This window comes from Hypomesus nipponensis, chromosome 22 (assembly GCF_054491055.1).
Source record: "Hypomesus nipponensis isolate SF chromosome 22, ASM5449105v1, whole genome shotgun sequence".
NCBI lineage: Eukaryota > Metazoa > Chordata > Actinopteri > Osmeriformes > Osmeridae > Hypomesus > Hypomesus nipponensis.
Window position 1 is genome coordinate 19,886,002 of NC_140382.1, and position 24,307 is coordinate 19,910,308.

Sequence of the window (24,307 nt, forward strand, 5' to 3'; positions counted from 1 at the left end):
CCTATGGTTGGTTATGTTATGTCCAGAACATATGCATCGACTAGGCCTGCAGCGCCAAGCCACCTGTCATCCACTGAGAGCTTCAGCAGATGGTTTCGATGGCGTTTTAATGGTGTCCATTGTCAGCGCGTTGTTCTGTTGTCATTGTTGTAATATCAATGCTGCTGTGAGGTCACTGGCGACGGCCCACGGACAGTCCCTCGACCCCCTCTTGTTCGCGGCGCACGTGCTCTTGAGCTCCGCGTGCATAAAGAGTCTTTCAAATCCAACAGACCGACTGACGGGCGAGCCGGTCGCAGGATAAAACCCCTACCAAGACCGGGACGAGTCACGACAGTAACATCTACGGCTAAATTCCCCGCACTTTCTCGGGAGCGGCAGCATCTCTCCGCCCCTCGGTTCCGCAGCCCTCCGCTCTTTTCTTTTTTCCCTCACTGCGGAGTGTGCGCGTGTTTGCGGGTGTTGACAGTGAGGACACATCGTCATCGTTGTCTTCTCGTTTTGGCCGTTCGTTATGGTTTATGTAGGATCATCGTCATCATCATCACAACTGATTACTGACACGTAAAACGATTTCCAAACAGCGTGTGTGAGTCCTAAGGAAGAGAGGCACCGCGCCATCCACCGCTGCGGTTCGGGTTCTCCCTCACAAACCATTTCCACCTGCCCGACACATCTTGCATGACAATCTCAAAGGTAAGAGGTTGGCGCTTTGATTTCACGCCGCCATATGCCAAAGTTATATTATGATTTTTCCGGCAAGTCGACAACTGCTCTTCAAAGGTGAACGCGGGTTGTTGTTGTCGCTGTCGTTTTGAGGCTTGCTTGGCTGTGGTTGTGGCCGCGTGGCTGTGGTACAGTGCAGTCCATGTGGCGTAGAATAATATTGAATAGCCTATACAAAAACATGTAGGTCCTAATCAATAACATTTGACTCATTGTAATGAATTCTCAAAGCAGCGGGGTCACAATAAAGCGGGTCGTTTTGACTGCAGTTGTTATACCAACGCGGTTGGGTATCGCTTACAACGTATGCTGATCGCAGCAGTCCAGCCGTTCCCCAGATGGAGCGCCCATTGTTGCGTTTCTGAGTTGTGACAGGGTAGACGTAAACAAACCGGAGACATCACAACTACCGTTTGGTACAGCTGTTTTAATCCCGACGTGAGTTTCTAACATGTGAGACTGGCGACGGGCAGTGTTGAGGATCTCTCCTCAGTGATTTGCAGAAGAAAGGGGGCGCGTTGTGCCCTGCCTGACACCAGGTAGGGATTCTTCACGAGATGGAAAACACGACTGTGTTTCAGATCAAGGGTCAATAAAGTGTATGAAGAAAATTCTCCCAAAGCATGACAACATAATAGTCTGTGAGAGGTGTTGGTTTGCTAGTGTTAAAACACAACTGTTATAACTTATAGGCTGGCGGGAAGTGTTAATGCAATAAAAATGATTGCACAGAGCAAGCCAGTAGTAGAGGTTTGCCTGAACAAGCAATTCGATATCTTTACTTAAAGGAGATGCAAGAGGAGAGATAGACCCTCCTTAGCCCATATGCAAGCCAGCAAAACTGGGTCACCTCTAATGCTGAACGTGAGAAAGACCAGGAGACAGGTTCTGAACAACCCTTCAGTGGGAGGACAGTGTCTTTAACACTCACACACACACTGTCTCACACACACACTCTGTCACACTCACACACTCTGTCTCACACACACACACACACACACACTGTCTCACACACACACACACACACACTGTCTCACACACACACACACACTCTGTCACACTCACACACTCTGTCTCACACACACACACACACACACACACTGTCTCACACACTCACACACTCTGTCTCACACACACACACTGTCTCACACACACACACACACACACAAACACACACTGTCTCACACACACACAGGACAGCCAGGAGAGCAGTAGTGTCTATAATGATGGGCGTCATCTTTGTAGATATACACTTTCGTCTCTCTGTCTCTCTCTCCGTCTCTCTGTCTCTCTCTGTCTCTCTGTCTCTCTCTTACTCTCTGTCTGTCTCTTTGTCTCTCTCTTGCTCTCTGTCTGTCTCTCTCTCGGTCTGTCTCTTTCTCTCCCCTTGTGAAATCTCTAACAGAACCATAAAACACACTATATCTGTACCAGACTATTAGACAAGGCAGTTCACACAGAGCTGAGATTCTACCTCCCCTCCTCACACCTTCACAGGCAGCTGCAAGGCCCAGAGAGACTCACCTCCCCTGTGTGCTTATAGGACCTGTGTGTGCTTATAGGACCTGTGTGTGCTTATAGGACCTGTGTGTGCTTATAGGACCTGTGTGTGCTTATAGGACCTGTGTGTGCTTATAGGACCTGTGTGTGCTTATAGGATGTGTGTGCTTATAGGATCTGTGTGTGCTTATAGGACCATTATATGCAGAGCTTTACAGACTACTACAAAGTGGCCTACATGAAGCAGTGTACTTGCTGAGTACACTCAAAGGCAGTTTGTTTACTAGGACAAGTACACAAAGATGGCTGCTGCAGTTTGATTGGGTGTGTAGTTGTCAGGTATCAAAGTCCTGCTGATAGAAGCTGCTCACAGAGTGGGGTGTGGCTTTGAGCAAACATGAACCAGAGGCTGTGATTGGCAGGTCATTTCTCAGGATGTCACAATGACACACTTATGTAACAGGAAGCTGCTTGTTCCTGCAAACACTGTTGTTCTGACAACCAGGCACGCCCATCAAACATGATTGATTTGTAAATTGATCGATTCCGGTTTAATTCCAGCAAGAATCTGTGTTGATATCTTCCTCAGACAAAGTGCAAAGGAATTGTCTGAACGCGTACACATCCAGTCACACACATGCATGGTGGAGTTAGCTGTCAGACTGGGAAGGGGGGGGGAGACTGTCGTTGGTCACGGTTTGGAATGGAAGGGAGAAAACAGGACAACGGCGGATATCGCTGTAAAAAAATAAAAAAAACATTTTGACGACGTAGTTAAGGCGGCAGGCGTGTGTTGCTCAGGGCGGCTGCCTTAAATGAAAAGTGCTGCGGGACACCCTGGTCACACACGCATGTCTGAAGTCAGTAGCACATCCATGGAATGCTGCTTGTAATCATTACTGAGGTGAAGACAGCCATGAAGGAGAACAGGGAGGTTGCATCACAGAGATGAGTCTCTCTAACTTAAGACAACCACAATGCCTGTCTTTCACATTAAGTATATATGACAGTTCTGCTTGTATGTCCAGGTGACATGTCGAGGCAATACAGCTGTGAGTGTGCTGCCTGGTTCAGCTGTGAGTGTTCTGCCTGGTTCAGCTGTGAGTGTTCTGCCTGGCACAGCTGTGAGTGTTCTGCCTGGTTCAGCTGTGAGTGTGCTGCCTGGCACAGCTGTGAGTGTTCTGCCTGGCACAGCTGTGAGTGTTCTGCCTGGTTCAGCTGTGAGTGTGCTGCCTGGCACAGCTGTGAGTGTTCTGCCTGGTTCAGCTGTGAGTGTGCTGCCTGGTACAAGTGAGTGTTCTGCCTGGTTCAGCTGTGTGTTCTAACCTGGTTTTCACCTGTTGAATGAACTCTGGACCTGACTGGCTGGATAGCAGCCTCTAACTGGATGAGGTCAGCATCCATGGTTACCGTTCTGTCATAGATACCAGTCAAGTCAGTCTGTCTTGGAGCCTTTTACGGTTCATTATGACCTCACAGTCACGCCCCCCCAGCCCGCAGGGAGTGATGTCAGGACAGAACAGGATATGGTGTCAAGTTCTCTGTGGCGTTTCCATGCTGATGATCAGCGACATTCCTGCTGTGTGTGGACAAGCAGGACAGGGGATGTTGTGCCTGTCCACACACAGCAGGTATGTAGCTGAGTCAGTCTTCACCCCTTAATATCCAGAATGACTCCAAGCCTGAATATGGTATGGAAAGATACGGACTCAACCAGGGCCACACGTGGAGTGTTTCTGAGATCTGAAACTCTACAAACAGATGTGTTATTGTCAGTACACTCTCTGTGTGGCACCATTGTGAGTAAGAACACTTATGACAACATCCATCCCAACTCTGTGACCCCCCCCCCCCCCCCCAGCCTGACAGCTCTGCATCCTTTAACCTTCCAGTCTGACCTGTCATCACCTGTCTGCTGGGAAAACGCACTCCCTCACCGCCCTCACCGCCCTCCAGCCCTCCAGTCCCCCAGCCCCCCAGCCCTCCAGTCCCCCAGCCCTCCAGTCCCCCAGTCCCCCAGCCTGGCTCCATCCATTACAACGACATTGGTGTTTGTGGGTAGTTCTGGTGCTTTGATTCATGTTGAAGGTGCAAGGATGGTTGATGGATGAGTCAGACTATTTTGTGTTGGAACCTGAAGGTGACCTAGAGGTTCTCTGTGGAATGTTCTAGAACTGTTCCTAAGAACCACCAATCACATGATTCATTATTCTGTCTCACCCTTTATGACAGGGTCTCAACTGTAGTACTGCATCTAGTTTGTTTAAAGTGTTTTAACTTAACTTTAAATAATGTATTTATTTAGCAGACACTTATATAGAAAGCATGATACAGGGGGAATTCAAACCTGCAACCTCATCCAACTCGATGCTGAGCACCCGTTACTTTATTCACTTGATTGATCGAAACGTTGAAACATTAACCCTGGTTATGGCGCTAAATCATATTTTGTTCTTATGTTTAAGCCTTACAGCTACCCAATACTGCGCCCATAGAATATTCTGTCTGAGCTACTGAAAAGTCTGTCCTATCTTACTGGCTCAAGGTGGAGCTGGTGTGGCTCAGGGTGGAGCTGGTGTGGCTCAGGGTGGAGCTGGTGGGACTCAGGGTGGAGCTGGTGGGACTGAGGGTGGAGCTGGTGTGGCTCAGGGTGGAGCTGGTGGGACTGAGGGTGGAGCTGGTGGGACTGAGGGTGGAGCTGGTGTGGCTCAGGGTGGAGCTGTTGGGACTCAAGGTGGAGCTGGTGTGGCTCAGGGTGGAGCTGGTGTGACTCAGGGTGGCTTCCCTGACTCTGGTTATGAATCCTAAAATGCTCTTATGTAACCATGGCATCTGTGTCACATGACATGTGGAACACTAAGCCCACCAGCCGGTCATTGTGACTGTCCAACACACACACTCACACACTCTCACAGACAGCCGTTAGCACCTCCATCAACATTGTCCTCTGCTGTCATCCATACCCCCTTGTATCAGTTGGACAATGGTGTTGGAATTTGAAATTAGTTATGAAATCCGCAAACCAACATTTCTCTGTTTAGGCTTCTCCAGTGGCGGATCTAAGGGGTGGCAAGGGGTTGCAGCTGCCACCCCAAAAACATTTTTTTAATGCATTTAGCAGACACTTTTATCCAAAGCAAGTTCCAAGAGAGAGTTTTACAAAAGTGCATACGTCTCTGATCATAATAACGAGATAGCCCCAAACATTGCGGGTATCCAAAACATGAAGCATACATTGTGAAAAAGCAGTCCCAAAAGGAAGAACCATAAGAGCATGTACTGTACCAGTTACAATTAAACAACATGAACCTCAATTTTTCCATGGAAAAATATTATTTGTACATCACAGAACATTTCAATAAATAATATTAATGTTACTATTTAATTTAAACTACAATGTTATAACCTAATCATTTACCATAGGGAGTACTGTACCCTCCTACTCTGGGTTTGATTCACCTCCAGGAGGCCACCCAACAACTTCCTTCTGCCACCCCGAATGAAAATCTGGATTCTCAGTATTCTTCCCTCTCCTCTCTCCTTTCTCCTCTCTGTGTGTGGAAAAAAGTTTTGGGAAAAAAGTTTTGAGAGGTTGCATCATTTCTGAGTACTTGATGAGAACTATACTAAACTCTGCTGTAGGCCTATGATGAAGAAAGTACACCTTCTCTATTGTATAACGTGTGAGTTGGGCGGCCGCAAGCACATGTGAGCTATGCATGTGGGCCTCAAAGTGGAACGTGTTGGGAAAGGCTGTGGTAGGCTAACCCACCACCAGGTTTATAGATTTGATCTTAGTCTTCCACTCAAGGACATACTAAGGCTACAGTACACATGCATTATGGAGAAGGTCATTCGACCCGCACTTTCAACAAACCCTAGACTAGTCAGCATTCTTGTAGCACTAATGCTGTTAGCTAATGGACGTGATTGGGTTATGACTGGTGTCTTGGCTGCCGATGTGTCCTGTTGTTTCTCGTCCCGCAGATGCTGCGTCTATACAGGTTGGCCAGTTAACTGTTGTATTCTAGGCTATGGGCACACAGTGAGATTCTCCCACAAGACATTACGTCTGGCACGGACAGTCTTCACCGGATATTCAGCTCGGTGTTGACATGGTAACCCACTATTGTAGCAGGGGAATAAGGCGAGACTGTTCCGCTAACTTGATGTGGTTCTGCTTCTCTCTTATCTGTTCATGAATAATTGAATATGGCCAAGCTCCATTTTATCTTTGAATATTCATGAAGGGTTTCAATGAAGTGTAGCCTACACGGCTGAGAGATGAAGATTTCGTAAAACGTTTTCTCGGTGTAGGCCTAACAACATATCATCACACTTGGAAATGTAGACTTTTTTATATTTTATTTTTACTACTCCTGTCTTTGGAGTTTGTCCTTTAAATCGTCCAATGGATGAGATTAGATTATTGGCTCTCTATTTTGTGGAATTTGGACGTCGGCGATTGTCATGTTCTGCCCTAATCTCTTCCCCCTTCCATTCCTTTGAGGTTCAGTTAATATTTGATCTTTCTGCAGCTCGTCTGCCAGGCTAAACTAAAAGCTACTTCATCCACAGACTGAAGGGACTTGAGAAGCCGATCTATCATAACTTCAAATCTTATCAGGGCCGGATTCGGTAAGAGCTCTGGTCTCTGAAGCAGCTGTGGGATCCTTCCCTGTCAGGGAGAAGTGACTCGACTCTGATCTGGTCTCTGTGTTGAAACATGACTTCTGAAATGACACTACTTAATGGATGTCAGCCTGTATGGTTGAAAATGCCATCATGACTACAGCTCACAGCTGGATGCCTTGATTCAGGTAGCACACTGCCAGTAGAGCAACCTGATGTTCTGACATCACCAGGTGATGGTTAAGGTATAAGACACACATGTTCACCAGGTGAGGGTTAGGGTATAAGACACACATGTTCACCAGGTGAGGGTTAGGGTATAAGACACACATGGTCACCAGGTGAGGGTTAGGGTATAAGACACACATGTTCACCAGGTGAGGGTTAGGGTATAAGACACACATGGTCACCAGGTGAGGGTTAGGGTATAAGACACACATGGTCACCAGGTGAGGTTTAGGGTATAAAACACACATGGTCACCAGGTGAGGGTTAGGGTATAAGACACACATGTTCACCAGGTGAGGGTTAGGGTATAAGACACACATGTTCACCAGGTGAGGGTTAGGGTATAAGACACACATGGTCACCAGGTGAGGGTTAGGGTATAAGACACACATGGTCACCAGGTGAGGGTTAGGGTATAAGACACACATGGTCACCAGGTGAGGGTTAGGGTATAAGACACACATGTTCACCAGGTGAGGTTTAGGGTATAAGACACACATGGTCACCAGGTGAGGGTTAGGGTATAAGACACACATGTTCACCAGGTGAGGGTTAGGGTATAAGACACACATGTTCACCAGGTGAGGGTTAGGGTATAAGACACACATGGTCACCAGGTGAGGTTTAGGGTATAAGACACACTTCCAAGGTTTCTTGCATTTCCTCTGGTTTCCTGGGAGTTTTTCCTGGTCTTCCTTGAGGGTTTAGGTACAGATCTATGGGTGCATGTTAAGCCCAAACAAACACACTTGTGTTTGTTAAAAGAGCAATACAAATACGATTTTATTTGAAACACGTATAATATAGACGACACACATCGATACATACTGCACGTGCATGCACACACACACACACACACACACAGTCTTACTTGCATGTGAGGGTATGTATTATGTCATGCAGTTTGCTATAGTTACTCTGGCTGCATGCCTCTCACTGTAAGTCAATAAACGGATTGATTTAGTTTTCAGTTTCACAAGCTCATCTGATATTTGTCGTTGAATCGCTGGTCACTGGAGTCCGGGTGAGTGTGTGTGTGTGTGTGTGTGTGCATAGGCGTGTGTGTGTGTGTGTTCTTCAGGTCTGTCTTGTCACCATGGTGTTTTTATAATAACAGGATGATGACAACTTTAGAGCTTCAACACAGTCCCCCCAGGATGATGTCATCTCATGTGACATCATGAAAATCTAGTCAATCGTTTCCCCTTTTTCTCTCTGTTTAATGAACAGCACAGTATCCCCTGGGTTCAGTACATAAAAACCATGGCTCGGTTTATTTTTAGAAACCCTTTAGATGAGGCTTACATCATTTCAAACACAGGCAACGTCAGACTGTGTGTGTGTGTGTGTGTGGTGTTTGGTGTAAAAGCGTGACAGTGAGAGAGATATCTCATCAAGTGTTGATAAACCTAGCTGTATGACATGAATCACCGTTGGTTGAAACCGGTCTGATTCATTACCTGGAAGGCTCAGCAGAATCAGAGCTCAGCTGTTGGATTCCCTCCCCTCTCCCAGGTATTTTGTCATTAACGTGTGACATGTAAGGACTAGACATGTGGTCTTGGTGTCACGGCAGCTCATGATGAGTAGGGCCGCAGCTGCACCACCATGTCCCAACTACAGCAGAACAAAAAGATGAGTTTGGACAAATCTGTTGATGATGAACATCCTGGACATAAAAGATAACTCCCAAAACACAGAACCCGTACGTTGTACATTTAAGACCTCTCTGTTGGCAAGTAGGTGTCGGCTTTCTGTTTTGAGTACGTAAATCGCACGGGGCAAATGGCCTGAATTTCCTTACAATTGTTCCTCTTTGGTTCTGACAGTGAAATTGGTAGTGGCCGTTGAAGTAATTTCAATTGCAAAACACCAAACATGTAAATGTCTTGTCTTCTGGTCACCTTTGAGAAACAGTGCGGTGGCAAAACATGTTTTCAAGGACTCCCTAAAAGTTTATAGTTTGGTCATATCCTCGAGGAAAATTGAGAACTATCTTTTTCTATATTTTCCATTCCTTTGAGAGATTAATACTACTCTCTTCTACAGACCATCAAATATACACTGTTTCTAAATAAACTGAATCAACATGAGATCAAAGGGAGTAGTTGTGTTGCTAGGTAGTGTTTACATTGTTTAGTTTGCATGGGGACCAACTGAACCAGGGCCTGATTTCTCTTATGGAGCCTGTGGCTTGACAGGGATGTGTCCGCCCCAAAGGAGGGCCTGGCTGTGTGATGCCCCTCCTTGTCGCTAGGCTGAGAGGCCTGGCTGCTAGCTAAGTTTGTATGGAAGTCTGCGATTTTTATGCGTGGTTGAGACGGGGCCACGTCAAGCAAGGCGCTAAGGATAATTTAGCGTTAATTACGCGTGGTTGACACATGGGGTTGTTTTAATACACTGGGCCTTCCATAGCTAGCGAGGTTTCTTTGTGTGCTGTCAAAACCCTGTCAAATTTTAGTACAGAAATATTTGTTTTAAGTTTGCTTATGTTTAAAACAAGTACATTGGTTGTGAATAAAGAGAGTTTCACTTGATAAGATTTCTTAAATAATGTAAATAATGTCATTTACTTACAGGAAGTCACCGGATAACAGATATATATTCGACACAATCATTACAAAAACTAGATTTTAAAATCTAAAAACAAGATGAACCATCAGTTATATGAGACAGACAGGAGCTGCCTCACTCACCTGTGAGATCACTGTTGGCCAACAAGGCTGGTGTGCTTTGTTCTGTTTCCTTTGTTGTGCCGGTCATGTCATCAGTACAAACAGACCTGATTCATGTCATCAGTACAAACAGACCTGATACTAACCAAACAACAATCTAACAAGACAAGGCAATACTTTGTGGTTATATTTATTTAGTGAAAATCTCAAAATACACAAACACACAAAATACACAAACACACAGCTGCTAATCTGGGTCCCCTCTGTCCCCCCCGCCCCCCCTCCCCCACCCAGCTCCCTCCCCCACCCAGTGCCCTCCAGCTGCAGGTAAACACCCCTCGCCCCCACTCCCCTCCTCCCACTTCCTCCAAACCCACCCCCAAATGAAACGCTCAAGACAGCGGACAGAGGAACACAGCAGTACTTTACGCTCCTAAACCAGGTGTTTACACCATGTGTAACAGGTGTCAAACCATCAGGGAATGAAGACAAACTGAGGAAATGGGCGGCCATTATGGCTCCTGCGCCTCAAAGAAGCCAGGCTGCAGTTTCTCACAGGACACTGGCTATTAGCTGCGACTGTGTGATCCCTGATTAGAGAGGGAGGGAGGCCATGGAGCCGTCAGATGTTTGGAGAGGCTCCCAGGCTGTTAGACAACGTTCTCAGTCTGCCTTTTCTTCTACAGGTTGATTTAGGGTACTCCGTTTTACTCTGTTTTCCAAAAAACGGACCCGGAGAACTCAATGTGTTCCTCCTGAATTTCCGAACTATCCGTCCTAATTTTGGATACTTACGGATACCCCCTTGGCTGTGATTGGTGGGAGGAGGGGGAGGGGGGAGGGGGAGGGGGAGGGGGAGGGGGAGGGGGAGGGGGAGGGGGAGGGGGAGGGGGAGGGGGAGGGGGAGGGGGAGGGGGAGGGGGATGCTACTAGTCTGAGCAGTCAGACAGTAGTGTATTCAACTTGGTTAGATCAAGCCTGCTTCTCCCAGATTCCACCTCCTGCTCTACCATCAATAACAATATGAGTGTAGACTGATTTATATAAGATTGGTTATAGATAGATCACGTATAAGGTTGGTTCTAGCTAGATTACATGCTGTATGCGGTTGGCTGGGGATCATATATATTGCATAAGGTTTGCTGTAGCTGGTTTATAAATTGTGTGAGATTGTTTGTTTATCGTGCAGTAGCAGATAATGGGAAAGAATTATTACACTGACTGGCTCAGCTTTCAGCTAGTCTGAAGTGTGTGTGTGTGTGTGTAAGTAAACATGTAGGCTGGTGCGTGTGTATGTATGTCAGTGTTGGCATATGGTTGTCTTGCATAACAACATGATTTAAAATAAATGGATCCCCCACCCACCTCTCTTTCTCGCTCCTCTCTCTCTCTGTGCTTCACTCAGTCCACTCTATCAACAGTAGTAGGTCAACATACATTGACATCACTTAAATGACCACATTTGTTTGTTTAAGGGCACTATTTAGCATTTACATTCAGCTCAAATGGCCCATTCATCGTCCTAATGGGTTTGTTCAAGGTGTGTGTGTGGGGGGGGGGGCATACATATGAATGGCTGTATTTCTGAGGTTTGGGTGTGTTTGGATGTGCAGCCCTAGTCAGATAGTAGCATGTGTGTCTATCCAGCCCACTTCTATTATGGTGGTTCTGTCAAGGTGTGTGTGGGCGTGTCTGTGTTGCAAAACAAACAGTCTTAAGAGATAGTGTGTGTGTGTGTTTGTGGCGCAGATCAAATAATCTTTGAGCCTGTTTAACCTCTCCCTCAGAGCAGAGTTAAACTCTGGACGGTTTGTGTGTTTATGTTTGTGCTTGTGATAAACATATTGACTAGTTTGTCTGCTCTCGCTCCCTACCTCCTCTTGATCTCTCTTCCTCCCTGTCCTCTCCCTCCTTCTCAGTCTCCTGTTTCTCCATGTGAAGGCCAGCTGGCGATCTCTCTTCCTCCTCTTTCTCTTCATCCTCAAGTGGACCTGTTAACCTAGCGTAGCCTGGTATAGCCAAGCCTAGCATGTCCTAAGCTAGCATAAACTGGTGTAGCCTAGCATGTGCTAACCTAGCCTAGCCCTCCCCAGTCTATCTTGTGTACTCTGCTAGCCTCTGGCATTATGTAATGACCAGGATGGGGGCTGGGTGACGTGTAGCGATTATCAGCACTGCCGTCGGCATCAGCGCCAGATTTCAGGACAAGCTTGGCCCTCCGCCCAGCTTGCATCTCACCAGTGTTGTGCAATGTTGGTTTTCCATGCTGCTGGAAGGAGTTAATTAAGTTTCTCCTTTCGAAGGTATGGAGGCTAAAATATGAGATCAGGGATAGTGACATCAGTTACCGTTAAGGTTCAGCGTGTGTGAGAGGGGAGAGACAGTAAAGAGAGTAGAGGAGGGAGAGGAGAGGAGAGGAAAGGAGGGGAGAGGGAGGAACGCAGGAGAGGCCGTTGTTCAGGGACCAGTGTGTGTGTGTTGGGGGGTTATGTTTTACTGTAAGAGGCAGGACACAGGGACATGAGGGAGGGAGGGAGGGAGGGAGGGAGGGAGGGAGGGAGGGAGGGAGGGAGGGAGGGAGGGAGGGAGGGAGGGAGGGAGGGAGGGAGGGAGGGAGGGAGGGAGGGGGAGGGAGAGGAGGAGGGAGTGGTAGTGGCGACTAGAAAAGATAAGGAGAGGAATCTTGATCTTGAATCTTGCAAACGCTGTGGAGGAGGACAGGGGGGAGGGAGGGAGGTGGGGCAGTGTGATCTGCTGGAGGAGGAGGGGGAGTGTCTGATTACCTCTGTCTCCCCTCTCTGTCTCTCTCTCTCGCCCTGTCACCCCTCTCTCTCTCTCTCTCTCTCTCTCTCTCTCTCTCTCTCTCTCTCTCTCTCTCTCTCGCCCTCCGACCCCACCCCTCGCTCTCTCTCTCGCCCTCTGACCCCGCCCCTCTCTCTCTCTCTCTCTCTCTCTCTCTCTCTCTCTCTCTCTCTCTCTCTCTCTCTCTCTCTCTCTCTGTCTCTCTCTCTCTCTCTCTCTCTGTCTGTCTGTGACGAGTTCTGGCACCACCCTATTAGGGAGTGTACAATCACACACACTCATGCTCTTTCTTTTCTGCCTACACACTTCCTCACCTAATCTTTCTCTCTCTCACCGCTGGATGTGTGTGAGCAGGTGTGGAGCTGCCAGATCAGCTGACCCTGTCAGGACAGCTGGAAGGAGCCGTGCTTGTGGATGCTGTCTGTACTGACGATGACTTGGACCAGCCTGGTGGATTAGAGCCTTGGAGAGATCTCTCTTTGAAGCCTGTGTGCGCGTGTCTGTGTGTGGAAGGCATACTCGTCCCATGTGGGCAGAGTGAGGAGGACAGAGATTTGTTGGGAACTGACAGATAGACAGACTGACAGACAGACTGACAGCACCTGGACTCACAGAAACTGTCTCCAGCTTCCACATAGACAGAAAAGGTGAGTCTGTCTCTCTCTCTGTGTCCACAGTCTCCTGGTTAGTGTACCTGACTTATACCTTAGATTGTGTGTGTGTGAGCTGTGAGTAACCACTAAACTGGTGAGGTGTGTGTGTAGGTGGGGGGTTATTGAGGCATGCTTGAACAAGATAAACTCCCATGGAAGAGAATCTAACTTCTAATTGAGGAAGTCTTTGAAGTGTGTGTGTGTGTGTGTCCTCTACTGGACTGTATGCGGACAATGAGTTTAAAATCCTGGAATCTGTAGTGTACAAGCTCATGTAATCATGTCAGTGTTATTGTGTGTGTGTGTGTGTAAGCTGGAGCCCTGAGAAGTGTGTGTGTGTGTGTGTGTGTGTGTGGAGGAGGCAGTGTGTGTGTGTCCTCTTCTCCTATCTCAGCTTTTCTGTCACACACACTTCATGACAAACATCTTGAACGTGAACATGAAGTGTTGTGTGTGTGTGTGTCTTTGCCTGTGTGCAGGTAAATGTTTTTAGGTTATGGAATGTGTGTGCGTGTGTCAAAGTGAAATCTCAAAATGGTTTTAGGCGGCGGCATGTGTTTGAGTGCGTGCACGTATTTGTGGGTACAAGTAGAAACACAATCATGCAATCATTAGGCTGCTAGCTACAGACACAGTCTCTCTCCAGGAACTAAGCTGCTAGCTACAGACACAGTCTCTCTCCAGTAGCTAGGCTGCTAGCTACAGACACAGTCTCTCTCAGGAGCTAGGCTGCTAGCTACAGACACAGTCTCTCTCCAGGAACTAAGCTGCTAGCTACAGACACAGTCTCTCTCCAGTAGCTAGCCTGCTAGCTACAGACACAGTCTCTCTCCAGTAGCTAGGCTGCTAGCTACAGACACAGTCTCTCTCCAGGAGCTAGGCTGCTAGCTACAGACACAGTCTCTCTCCAGGAACTAAGCTGCTAGCTACAGACACAGTCTCTCTCCAGGAGCTAGGCTGCTAGCTACAGACACAGTCTCTCTCCAGGAACTAAGCTGCTAGCTACAGACACAGTCTCTCTCCAGTAGCTAGGCTGCTAGCTACAGACACAGTGTCTCTCCAGTAGCTAAGCTGCTAGCTACAGACACAGTCTCTCTCCAGTAGCTAAGCTGCTAGCTACAGACACAGTCTCTCTCCAGGAGCTAGGCTGCTAGCTACAGACACAGTGTCTCTCCAGTAGCTAAGCTGCTAGCTACAGACACAGTGTCTCTCCAGTAGCTAGGCTGCTAGCTACAGACACAGTCTCTCTCCAGTAGCTAAGCTGCTAGCTACAGACACAGTCTCTCTCCAGGAGCTAGGCTGCTAGCTACAGACACAGTCTCTCTCCAGGAACTAAGCTGCTAGCTACAGACACAGTCTCTCTCCAGTAGCTAGGCTGCTAGCAGACAGACTCCATAGTGGCTCCTATCCCCTCCCTGTCAGTCAGTTCACTCCCACGCTACTGCAGGCAAGACTCCAGCGCTGTCAACTATTTACTGCATCTGACCCTGCAATTATGGATTTATTAGTCGTTTAACGTGTTGAACTTTGCTTTCAAAGTCTATAGAATGTTTCTGTGTGAAAGAGTGGGTTGTGCGTTTCACGGTTGTTTTTGAAGCACACACACACACACGCTGGTCGTATGTTAACAAGGCTGCAGGCCAGTGGCTCTGTCAGAAGTGTTAGATTTCATCTGTTTGTGGTCTGACAGTAATACATGCTCCTTCTGTCCTGAGGCCACACACACACCCTCACACACACACACACACACACTCTCCGTTCTTTCCTGCCCGTGTCATCCTCTCTCTCCTCTACCTGGTCACACTGCAGGCTGTGTTACCTCTCCACTTACAGGCTGCTGTCTGTACACACACACACACACACACACCTGGATATTCCCAGTGTCTGGTTGCCCAGTGAGTGCATACAAGATGTGGCAGTAGACTCAACGCTCTCACACACACACACACACACACACACTTCCCGAGAGTTGTGATGTGAGTGAAGCTTGTGTCTGACAGATACAGATCGGAGTGGAGACGTGCAGCCCGGCTGCCAGAGGTATCAGCCTGTACTTAAATCAAGTGCACTTCAAGTTTTTACCCATATATGCAAGCTGTATTAGATGCAGCGCTGCCCTTTAACATTGGGTGAACTTTGAACCTGTGAGAGAGAGAGAGAGAGAGAGAGAGAGAGACAGAGAGAGAGAGAGAGAGAGAGAGAGACACACCTCAGAAGGTTACCATAGCAGTTGTGAGCAGGTGGAGAGAGGGAGAACATTCCGACTTGACAGTGATGAGCTCTTGCTAGCCCCAGGGTGTGGGTGTGTGTGTGGGTGTAAAATAGCCCAAAAGGACCATCCCTCTCTCCCTCCTTGCCCTCTCTCCCCCTCTTTCCCCCTTTCCCTCCATCTGTTAAGATCTGGGCCATCTCTCCTGCCACACCCTCACTAGCGTACCAGCACACACACTCTCTCTCTCTCTCTCTCTCTCTCTCTCTCTCTCTCTCTCTGCCCCCCCCCCCCTACTGCGCTCCACCCTGATTCATAAATAATGACCATGCTGCAGGCAGAAGGTAGACCCGGAAGGGAGGGGGGGAGGCAGCAGGCACTCTGGCTCGCCAGGCAACGACCAGTCCTCCACATGGCACATTAAGTCATGGCTGTGTGTGTGTATGATTCTCACATCTAGTCACTGGCAGATTATGGTGAACTAACCCTCTGCCCCTCTCCCTCAATCCTCCCTCTCCTCTCTCCCTCCTCCCCCCCCTCCTCTCTCCCTCCTCTCCTCCTCCCCCTCCTCTCTCCCCCCCTCCTCTTCCCCTCCTCTCCCCCTCCCCCTACTCTCTCTCCCTCCCCCTCCTCTTCCCCTCCTCTTTCTCTCCCCCCCCCTCCTCTCTCCCTCTCCTTAGATGTCATGGCGTCCTCAGTACCGCAGCTCTAAGTTTCGTCACGTCTTCGGGAAGGCGGCGTCCAAGGAGAACTGCTACGATGGCGTTCCCATCACTCGCAGCGTCCAGGACAACCACTTCTGCAGCGTCAACCCTCGCTTCCTGGCCGTCATCACCGAGTGTGCCGGAGGAGGCTCCTTCCTGGTGCTGTCCATCCACCACGTGAGGAGGGGGAGGGAGGAGGGAGGAGGGGAGGGGCTAGGGGAGGGAGAGATACGGAGAGGAGAAGAAAAGAAATAGAGTTTTAAACTGGTCCTGTTTTGAGCAGCAATGTTTGCTTCTTGGCTGCTTGTCTTTCCCTAGTCTTTCTTTCTTCCTGTCTCTCTCCTTCTCTCCTTCTCTCTCTTTCTCTCACACTCCTTCTATTCCTCTGCCTCTCTTCTCTCTCCTTCCTCCTTTCCCTCATTTTAAAGGTGTTGTGTGAATTCCTCTGTGTTCCTGGAATTACACAAGGTCTCAGGAATGACATCACTCACCTTGATCCCTAGCCCCCCCATCTGTCTCTACAGACACACACACACACACTCAAACATACTGTCACACACTCTTACACACACACCAGCCGTTATTCACCAGCCTCCTCTGTGATGTGGTATTTATGCTTCTCTTTCTCTGATAGCATGTTCTGAGTCGTAAATATTGCCCGTGTGTGTGTGCAAACAATCACCTGTGTGTTACAGGAAGAGAGAGAGGGGGAGGGAGGAGGAGGAGAGAGAGGGGGGGGAGAGAGAGAGAGAGGGGGGGGGGAGGAGGAGAGAGAGTTCTGTGTTCTGGGGTTGATGTAGCCCCTAAAGCAGTGATATCATGTGGACTCTGGTCAAATGCCAAATATGACAGGTTTGTGTGTGTGTTTAACAGCGCTCACCTGTGGGTGTGTGTGTGTGTGTGTGTGTGTGTGTGGGTGTGTGTGTGGGTTTTGGGGGGTTCATTGGCAATGGCCCTTCAGTGGTGCTTGTGATGTCATTTAATTAACTCAAACACACACACACCAGGATGCTGCCAACAATACAGTCTGTGTGTGTGTTTGTGTGTGTATATAAACACCAGTGAGCAGGTTCTGTTGAGACACGTGAGTCAGCAGGATCAGAACAGCTCACCTGGCCTCACCTGGTCTCCCTGGTCTCACCTGGCCTGGTTTTTCTGTCCCTTTGGACAAATGATTGGTAAAGTATGAGTCCCATCTGCAGTAAGCCGTCTTCAACTGCCAAAATCATGTCAACACATGAGCACAATACACAAACTTTTCCGAGCAGTTTCTTTCGCTTTCTTTGTTGCGCAGCACCAGTGATGTAGATGAACGCCTCAGTCTTCTGCTGGGCAGCAGTCCTACACGTTGACAGCGTATCTCTCTGAGGAGTCAGTCTCTAAAGAGTCACTTTCCCTGAGGAGTCAGTCTCTGAGGAGTCAGTCGCTAAGGTTGTCTCATTGTGTGTGTGTGTGTTTCAGACAGGGAAGGTAGACCCTCAGCACCCCAGGGTGTCGGGCCACAGGGGAAACGTCCTGGACATCAAGTGGAACCCTTTTAACGACTACTGCATAGCTTCCTGCTCCGAGGATGCTACGGTCAGCACAAACTTGCGCTCACACACACTTACACACACACATATACACACACACACTTACACCACGCACACACACGTAAGAGCAGGAACATGTAAAGGCATAATGATTGTTTTAAAGCACATCTATCGATCATTTCAGAATGTTGTGTAAGTGAGCTGCTCTGCTGCCTTGTCTCCAGACAAGATGAGACTGAACGTGTGTGTGTGTGTGTGTGTGTGTGTGCACCAGGTGAAGATCTGGGACATCCCGTGTCAGGGCCTGCTGAGGAACCTGACGGTGGCCAGGAAGGAGCTGCTGGGTCACTCTCGCAGGGTGGGGCTGCTGGAGTGGCACCCCACCGCCAGCAACATCCTGTTCAGCACCGCCTACGACTACCAGGTACCTCCCACACACACTCATGTCTAGAAGAATGAGTGAGAGAAGAACCGTCCCAAGCTGTCCAGCTGACATGCTGACAGTCAAATCAGTTTCCTGTCTGATTTCCTGTTGCGATGTGATTGGCTGCTCCTACCGTAGATCTCTATCTCACCAGCGTCCAATCACATCAAACTTTATTTATAAAGCCTCTTTGACAAGCAGTGTCACAAGGGGTTGACAGATGCCCTCAGATCAGAACAGATAAGCAGGCCACATATGGGGCATATGCATCATAAATACACACACACACACACATGCATCATAAATACACACTCATGCATCATAAATACACACACACACATGCATCATAAATACACACACATTGGTAATTGCACGCACAATACAGTACATTGTGGGTCTGAGAGGTGCTCGTGTGTGGTTTCTGATGCGTGTGTGTGGTTTCTGATGCGTGTGTGTGTGGTTTCTGATGTGTGTGTGGTTTCTGATGTGTGTGTGTGTGGTTTCTGATGTGTGTGTGGTTTCTGATGTGTGTGTGTGTGTGTGGTTTCTGATGTGTGTGTGGTTTCTGATGTGTGTGTGTGTGTGGTTTCTGATGTGTGTGTGTGGTTTCTGATGTGTGTGTGTGTGTGTGGTTTCTGATGTGTGTGTGTGTGGTTTCTGATGTGTGTGTGATTTCTGATGTGTGTGTGTGTGTGTGTGGTTTCTGATGTGTGTGTGTGTGTGTGTGGTTTCTGATGTGTGTGTGAGTGTGGTTTCTGATGTGTGTGTGTGTGTGATTTCTGATGTGTGTGTGTGGTTTCTGATGTGTGTGTGGTTTCTGATGTGTGTGTCCCAGGTGATGGTGTGGAACCTGGATGGTCCTGAGCAGGTGCTGAAGAACCCGGTGAGGACCATCAGTCTGCACACAGACGTGGTATTGTCTCTTGCCTTCAGCCCTGACGGCAGCCTCATGGCCTCCTGCTGCAAGGACAAGAAGATCCGGATCATAGACCCACGCACTGGGACTCTGCTGCAGGTCTGGGAAGGGGGGGAGGGTGTGTGTGGGGTGGGAGAGAGAGAGTGTGTGTGGGGTGGAGCACGCAGCCTATAATCAGGGGTCTTCTATAATCCGTTTGTGTCTGTTTCCAGGAGGCCAACTGTAAGACTCACCGGGCCAGTAAGGTTCTGTTCCTGGGGAACCTGAAGATGTTGCTGACCTCCGGTGGGTCCCGGTGGAACCACAGGCAGATCGCCCTCTGGGACCAGGTAGGAGAAGCACATAGAACCACCTAGAACAGTGGTTCTCAATCCTGGTCCTCATGCTCCCCTGCCCTACATGTTCTAGATGTTTCTCTGCTCCAACACACCTGTTTCAGAGGAATGGGTTGTTCTTTTGAATGTTTATGTTGCATATTTAAGGATAGCACACACACTTTAAGATTTTAGGATTCAATATGTTTATTATGTTTACTGTATGCACCTGCCCACCAAAGTAAATTCCTTGTTTGTGAACACTTTCTTGGCTATTAAAAACGATTCTGATTCTGATGAAGCTCAGCAGAAGCCTGGTAACGACCCATTAGTTTGAATCAGGTGTTGGAAACATCTAAACCATGCAGGACAGGACCAGGGTTGAGAGACACTGAACTTGAATCACCTCATACCATTTAGAAGCACATAGAATCTCCTAGAACCCCTTAAAACCGTCTAAAACCATATAGAAGCATCTGGAGCACCATCTAGATCTGGACAGCCCTCTCTGACACACACACCCTCTGGTGGACAGACAGAAGAACTGCACACAAGTTAGACCAGCAGCTCAGCAAGGCTGAGAAATGAGCTGCTGTCAAACAGAACATTCCTGTTCATGCTCTGTAGAGGGTTCTGATGGCACAGCAATAAATGTGGTGTTCATTAATGGGTGCTGTGTTGATGTTGGGGTGTAGTGTGTGGGTGGGCAGAGGGAGATTATGACTGGTACATGGATTAGGGTTTTATAGGACTCAATCGGTTTAATTCCGCCCCGCTAGAGATGTGAGATAGATGAGTGAGCATGATGACTACTGTGAACTAGACTGAGATGTCTCTAACACCTCCAACATGCTCATCTGGCTCTGTGTGTGTGTGTGCCTGTGTGTGTGTGTGCCTGTGTGTGTGTGTGTGTGTACAGGAGGACCTGTCTGTTCCCTTACTACAACACGACCTGGACGGATCTTCAGGAGTGCTGTTCCCCTTTTACGACCCCGACACACACATGTTGTACATCGCAGGCAAGGTGAGACTCCAAGGGGTGCACTTTCTGTCAAACACAGGAAGTACTCTCCTCACCCTAGCAAACACAGGAAGTACTCTCCTCACCCTAGCAAACACAGGAAGTACTCTCCTCACCCTAGCAAACACAGGAAGTACTCTCCTCACCCTAGCAAACACAGGAAGTACTCTCCTCACCGTAGCAAACACAGGAAGTACTCTCCTCACCCTAGCAAACACAGGAAGTACTTTCCTCACCCTAGCAAACACAGGAAGTACTCTCCTCACCCTAGGAAACACAGGAAGTACTTTCCTCACCCTAGCAAACACAGGACGTACTTTCCTCACCCTAGCAAACACAGGAAGTACTCTCCTCACCCTAGGAAACACAGGAAGTACTCTCCTCACCCTAGCAAACACAGGAAGTACTCTCCTCACCCTAGCAAACACAGGAAGTACTCTCCTCACCGTAGGAAACACAGGAAGTACTCTCCTCACCCTAGCAAACACAGGAAGTACTCTCCTCACCCTAGCAAACACAGGAAGTACTCTCCTCACCGTAGCAAACACAGGAAGTACTCTCCTCACCGTAGGAAACACAGGAAGTACTCTCCTCACCCTAGGAAACAACACATGGAGTACTAAGGGTGTTTTGTGAGGTGATGCAGTGTTCTAGGCCCACAGGGCTGTAACAGGAGCGATAGCAGTGTGATAAACAACCATACCTAACCCTCAGACCTGAACATGATAAAGCAGATCAATGGAAAGTACTTTAGAAAATAGTACACAGTCTTAAGGTTTAGTACGCAGAACACAAGTATTGACTGTCTTTCTCTCTCCCTTCTCTTTCTCTCTCTCCCTTCTCTCTCTTCCTTCTCTCTCCCTTCTTTCTCTCTCTCTCTTCCTTCTTTCTCTCTCTCTCTTTCCCTCTCTCTCTCTCCCTCTCTCTCTCAGGGTGATGGTAATATCAGGTACTATGAGATCAGCTCAGAGAAACCCTACATGCACTTCCTCACAGAGTATCGCTCCCTGCTTCCCCAGAAGGGGATGGGTAAGAACCTCTCTTGCTCTTTCTCTCAATCTCTTTCTTTCTGTCTCCCCCCCTCTTTCTCTCTCCCCCTCTCTCCTCTCCACCTCTCTCTCCTCTCCCTCTCCGTCCAACTTTTTTCTCTCTCTCCCTCCTCTCTCTCTTTCTCTCCCTCAATCTTAATATCCCTCTCCCTGTTTTTCCCCCATCCTCTCTTTATTTATCTCTTTCACACACGTCCATCTCTCTCACATTTCCTGTCTCTCTGTGTGTGTTAGTTCATAAAGTGGTAGTCCACCTACAAAGTCTTAAATGACTCACATGCAAATCCCCCTGGCTGTGTTATTTGACTATACAAATCAGTCAGATTTATGTTGTGTGTGTGTGTGTGTGTGTATGTGTGCGTGTCAGGCGTGATGCCTAAGAGAGGGCTGGACGTGAACTCCTGTGAGGTGTTCAGGTTCTACAAGCTCGTCACCATCAAGAGTCTGATCGAACCTCTGTCCATGATCGTACCTCGCAGGGTAAGACACACACACGCTCACACACATTCACATACACACATGCATAGGATATGTACGTGTATTTTGAAAAATATTCTGTGAATTTTGTGTGTATCAGTCGGAGTCCTACCAGGAGGATATCTACCCCATGACAGCAGGGAGCCAGCCAGCCCTGACCGCAGACGACTGGCTCAGTGGCATTGACAAAGGTCAGAGGTCAACACACACACACATCTATACACAAACAGAAGAAGTTCTTCCTGGTTGAGTCCTCTCCCTCTCCCTCCAGGCCCCGTCCTGATGTCCCTGAAGCCTGGGACTCGAGTAGCCGACAGCCCCCAGGACTGGAGCTCTGGGAAGGGTCTGGGCAGCAGCCTGGACAGCCGCAGGTCCCAGAACAGGCCGGGCCTGCTACAGTTCAGCTACATCCAAGACCAGCTGGGTACCCCGGAGGGGAGGGAGGTGAAGGAGGAGGACCGGAGTCAGACGTCGTCGCTCAGCAACGGACAAGACCCCACACTCTGCTACTCTCCCCCGAAGACAGAGAATGAGGTGATGAACAGAGGGAAAGGGGAGGGAGGAGGGATTGGAGGGGAGAAAGGGATGGAGGGATGACTGGTGAAGTAGAGAGAGATGGAAGGAGGAGGAATAGGGGATGGGAGGAGGCGAGAGAGTGAAAGGTGGAAAGGTGGAAAAAAAATTAGCGAATAAGAGTAATCTTCAATTACTTGAACACGCTTCCTTCTCTGTGTCTGTATACGTGTGTGTGCTTGTCTGTGTACATGTGTGTCTGTCTGTCTGTCTGTCTGTATGTGTGTGCAGCTGCGTGTGCGGTTCCACAAGCAGCAGGATGAGATCCGTCGTCTGCGGGAGCAGCTGAACCAAAGAGACGTCCGCATCAGACAGCTGGAGCTGGAGATCAACAACGTCAGGAATGCCCAGGGAGCCCCTCTACTGCCCCCCCACGGAGACCTCTGAGACCCCCTCCTGCCTTCCTGCCCCCCTGTCCTCCACCTGGACTCTGCTCTGACCCAGGTCCCCCTGGTTTCTTAGCCTGATTATTTTCTGTCTCTTGGAACACTTTTTTTTCTCCTCACTTTTTTGGTTGAGGGGTTTGACTGCAGTAGACACATCTCTGGACTGGGACTGTGTGTGTGTGTGTGTCCTCACTGGACTGGGACTGTGTGTGTGTGTGTGTGTGTGTCCTCACTGGACTGTGTGTGTGTGTGTCCTCTTTGGACTGGGACTGTGTGTGTCCTCTGGACTGAGGTGTGTGTGTGTGTCCTCACTGGACTGGGACTGTGTGTGTGTGTGTGTGTGTCCTCACTGGACTGTGTGTGTGTGTGTCCTCTCTGGACTGAGGTGTGTGTGTCCTCGTTTGCTACAATCTCACCCAGACCAAAAATGAACACTTTATGTCCTGTACACCCTAGCTCACACTAACCCATACACTAGCTATAGCAACCATACACTAGCTATAGCACCCATACACTAGCTATAGCAACCATACACTAGCTATAGCAACCATACACTAGCTATAGCACCCATACACTAGCTATATATTGATCATCATTCTGTCATTGTCCAATGAAACAGCACCACTCAACATGACCCTCACACACCCCAAAATGTGTTCTTCGTTCTGCTCCAGAGCTATGCAAGTTTGTTTTTGTTTTTTTTATGCAAGAAAAAAAGAAAATGCTTTAATGTGCCTACCTTAAAATGAACAATGTGTGTCTCTGTAATTCTGATCGTTGCATTGGATGACAACAGACCTCACTTATGATTGTAAGATACACAGAATTTATTTTTTACCTTTTAATGATTTTCTTATTTTTTGGCATTTTTAAATCCTATACTGTGTGTGGATGCTGGTATTGTGTGTCGCATGAGAGAAGTGTATGGAAGAAGGAGCAGTAGAGAGACCACCATGTTTGGGTGGAGAGAGGATTGAGAGACACGATTTTTTGTTCTATTGCTATGAATATCATTATGACGGTTAAACTAGTGAGACGTCAATCAGCGGAGAGAACAATCGTTGCCTGGGAACAGCCGGCTGCTGTCGACACCTGCAGCCATGCTGGTGCTTCTTTTAATGTTTTAATTCAATTGTATTTTTCCTGTTTTTAACGTGCAAACAAAACAATATCAGCCATATGAATGAAAGTGTGAAGTCGCAGCAAAGAACCTGTACGGGGGGGGGGGGGGGTCCCCCAGAATGCATTGCACACAGGTGACGTTATTGGCTCAAAGGGGATGTACCACACAGCCAACCAGGAAGTTTATAGTTCTGTTTCAGATATATCCCATAATAACCCACTTCACCTGTTGAACTCGCAAGGCAAGGTACCTCTTCTTAAAGGTGACGCTGTAATCACAACACTGTACCCAAACATACCAAGGAGCTAGGAACATAGGTTGTTTAGTTATGAAATAATAAAGGAGGTGGTATTGTTTTCACAA

At 48.3% G+C, this 24,307-nt stretch overlaps 1 protein-coding gene across 2 annotated transcripts; it reads left to right on the forward strand.

Annotated features, from left to right (window-relative positions):
- Positions 1-254: 254 nt before the first annotated feature.
- Positions 255-24,307, forward strand: coro2aa (coronin 2Aa). 2 transcript variants are annotated; one of them, XM_084687108.1, is made up of 13 exons: positions 255-696; positions 12,918-13,210; positions 16,106-16,306; positions 17,591-17,707; positions 17,936-18,085; positions 18,921-19,100; positions 19,214-19,330; positions 20,235-20,339; positions 21,269-21,365; positions 21,753-21,865; positions 21,963-22,053; positions 22,134-22,396; positions 22,667-24,307. In XM_084687108.1, exons 3-13 carry the CDS (start codon positions 16,106-16,108, stop codon positions 22,820-22,822), a joined length of 1,590 nt encoding a protein of 529 aa, XP_084543234.1. In that variant the 5' UTR covers positions 255-696; positions 12,918-13,210; the 3' UTR covers positions 22,823-24,307. The 2 variants fall into 2 exon arrangements, with proteins under 2 accessions (XP_084543234.1, XP_084543233.1); XM_084687107.1 differs by lacking the exon at positions 12,918-13,210.

Coding starts and splice junctions, on each gene's coding strand:
- coro2aa (XM_084687107.1), top strand. Junction 19,331..20,234: donor AGATCGCCCTCTGGGACCAG/GTAGGAGAAGCA, acceptor GTGTGTGTACAG/GAGGACCTGTCTGTTCCCTT. Junction 22,054..22,133: donor GCTCAGTGGCATTGACAAAG/GTCAGAGGTCAA, acceptor CTCTCCCTCCAG/GCCCCGTCCTGATGTCCCTG.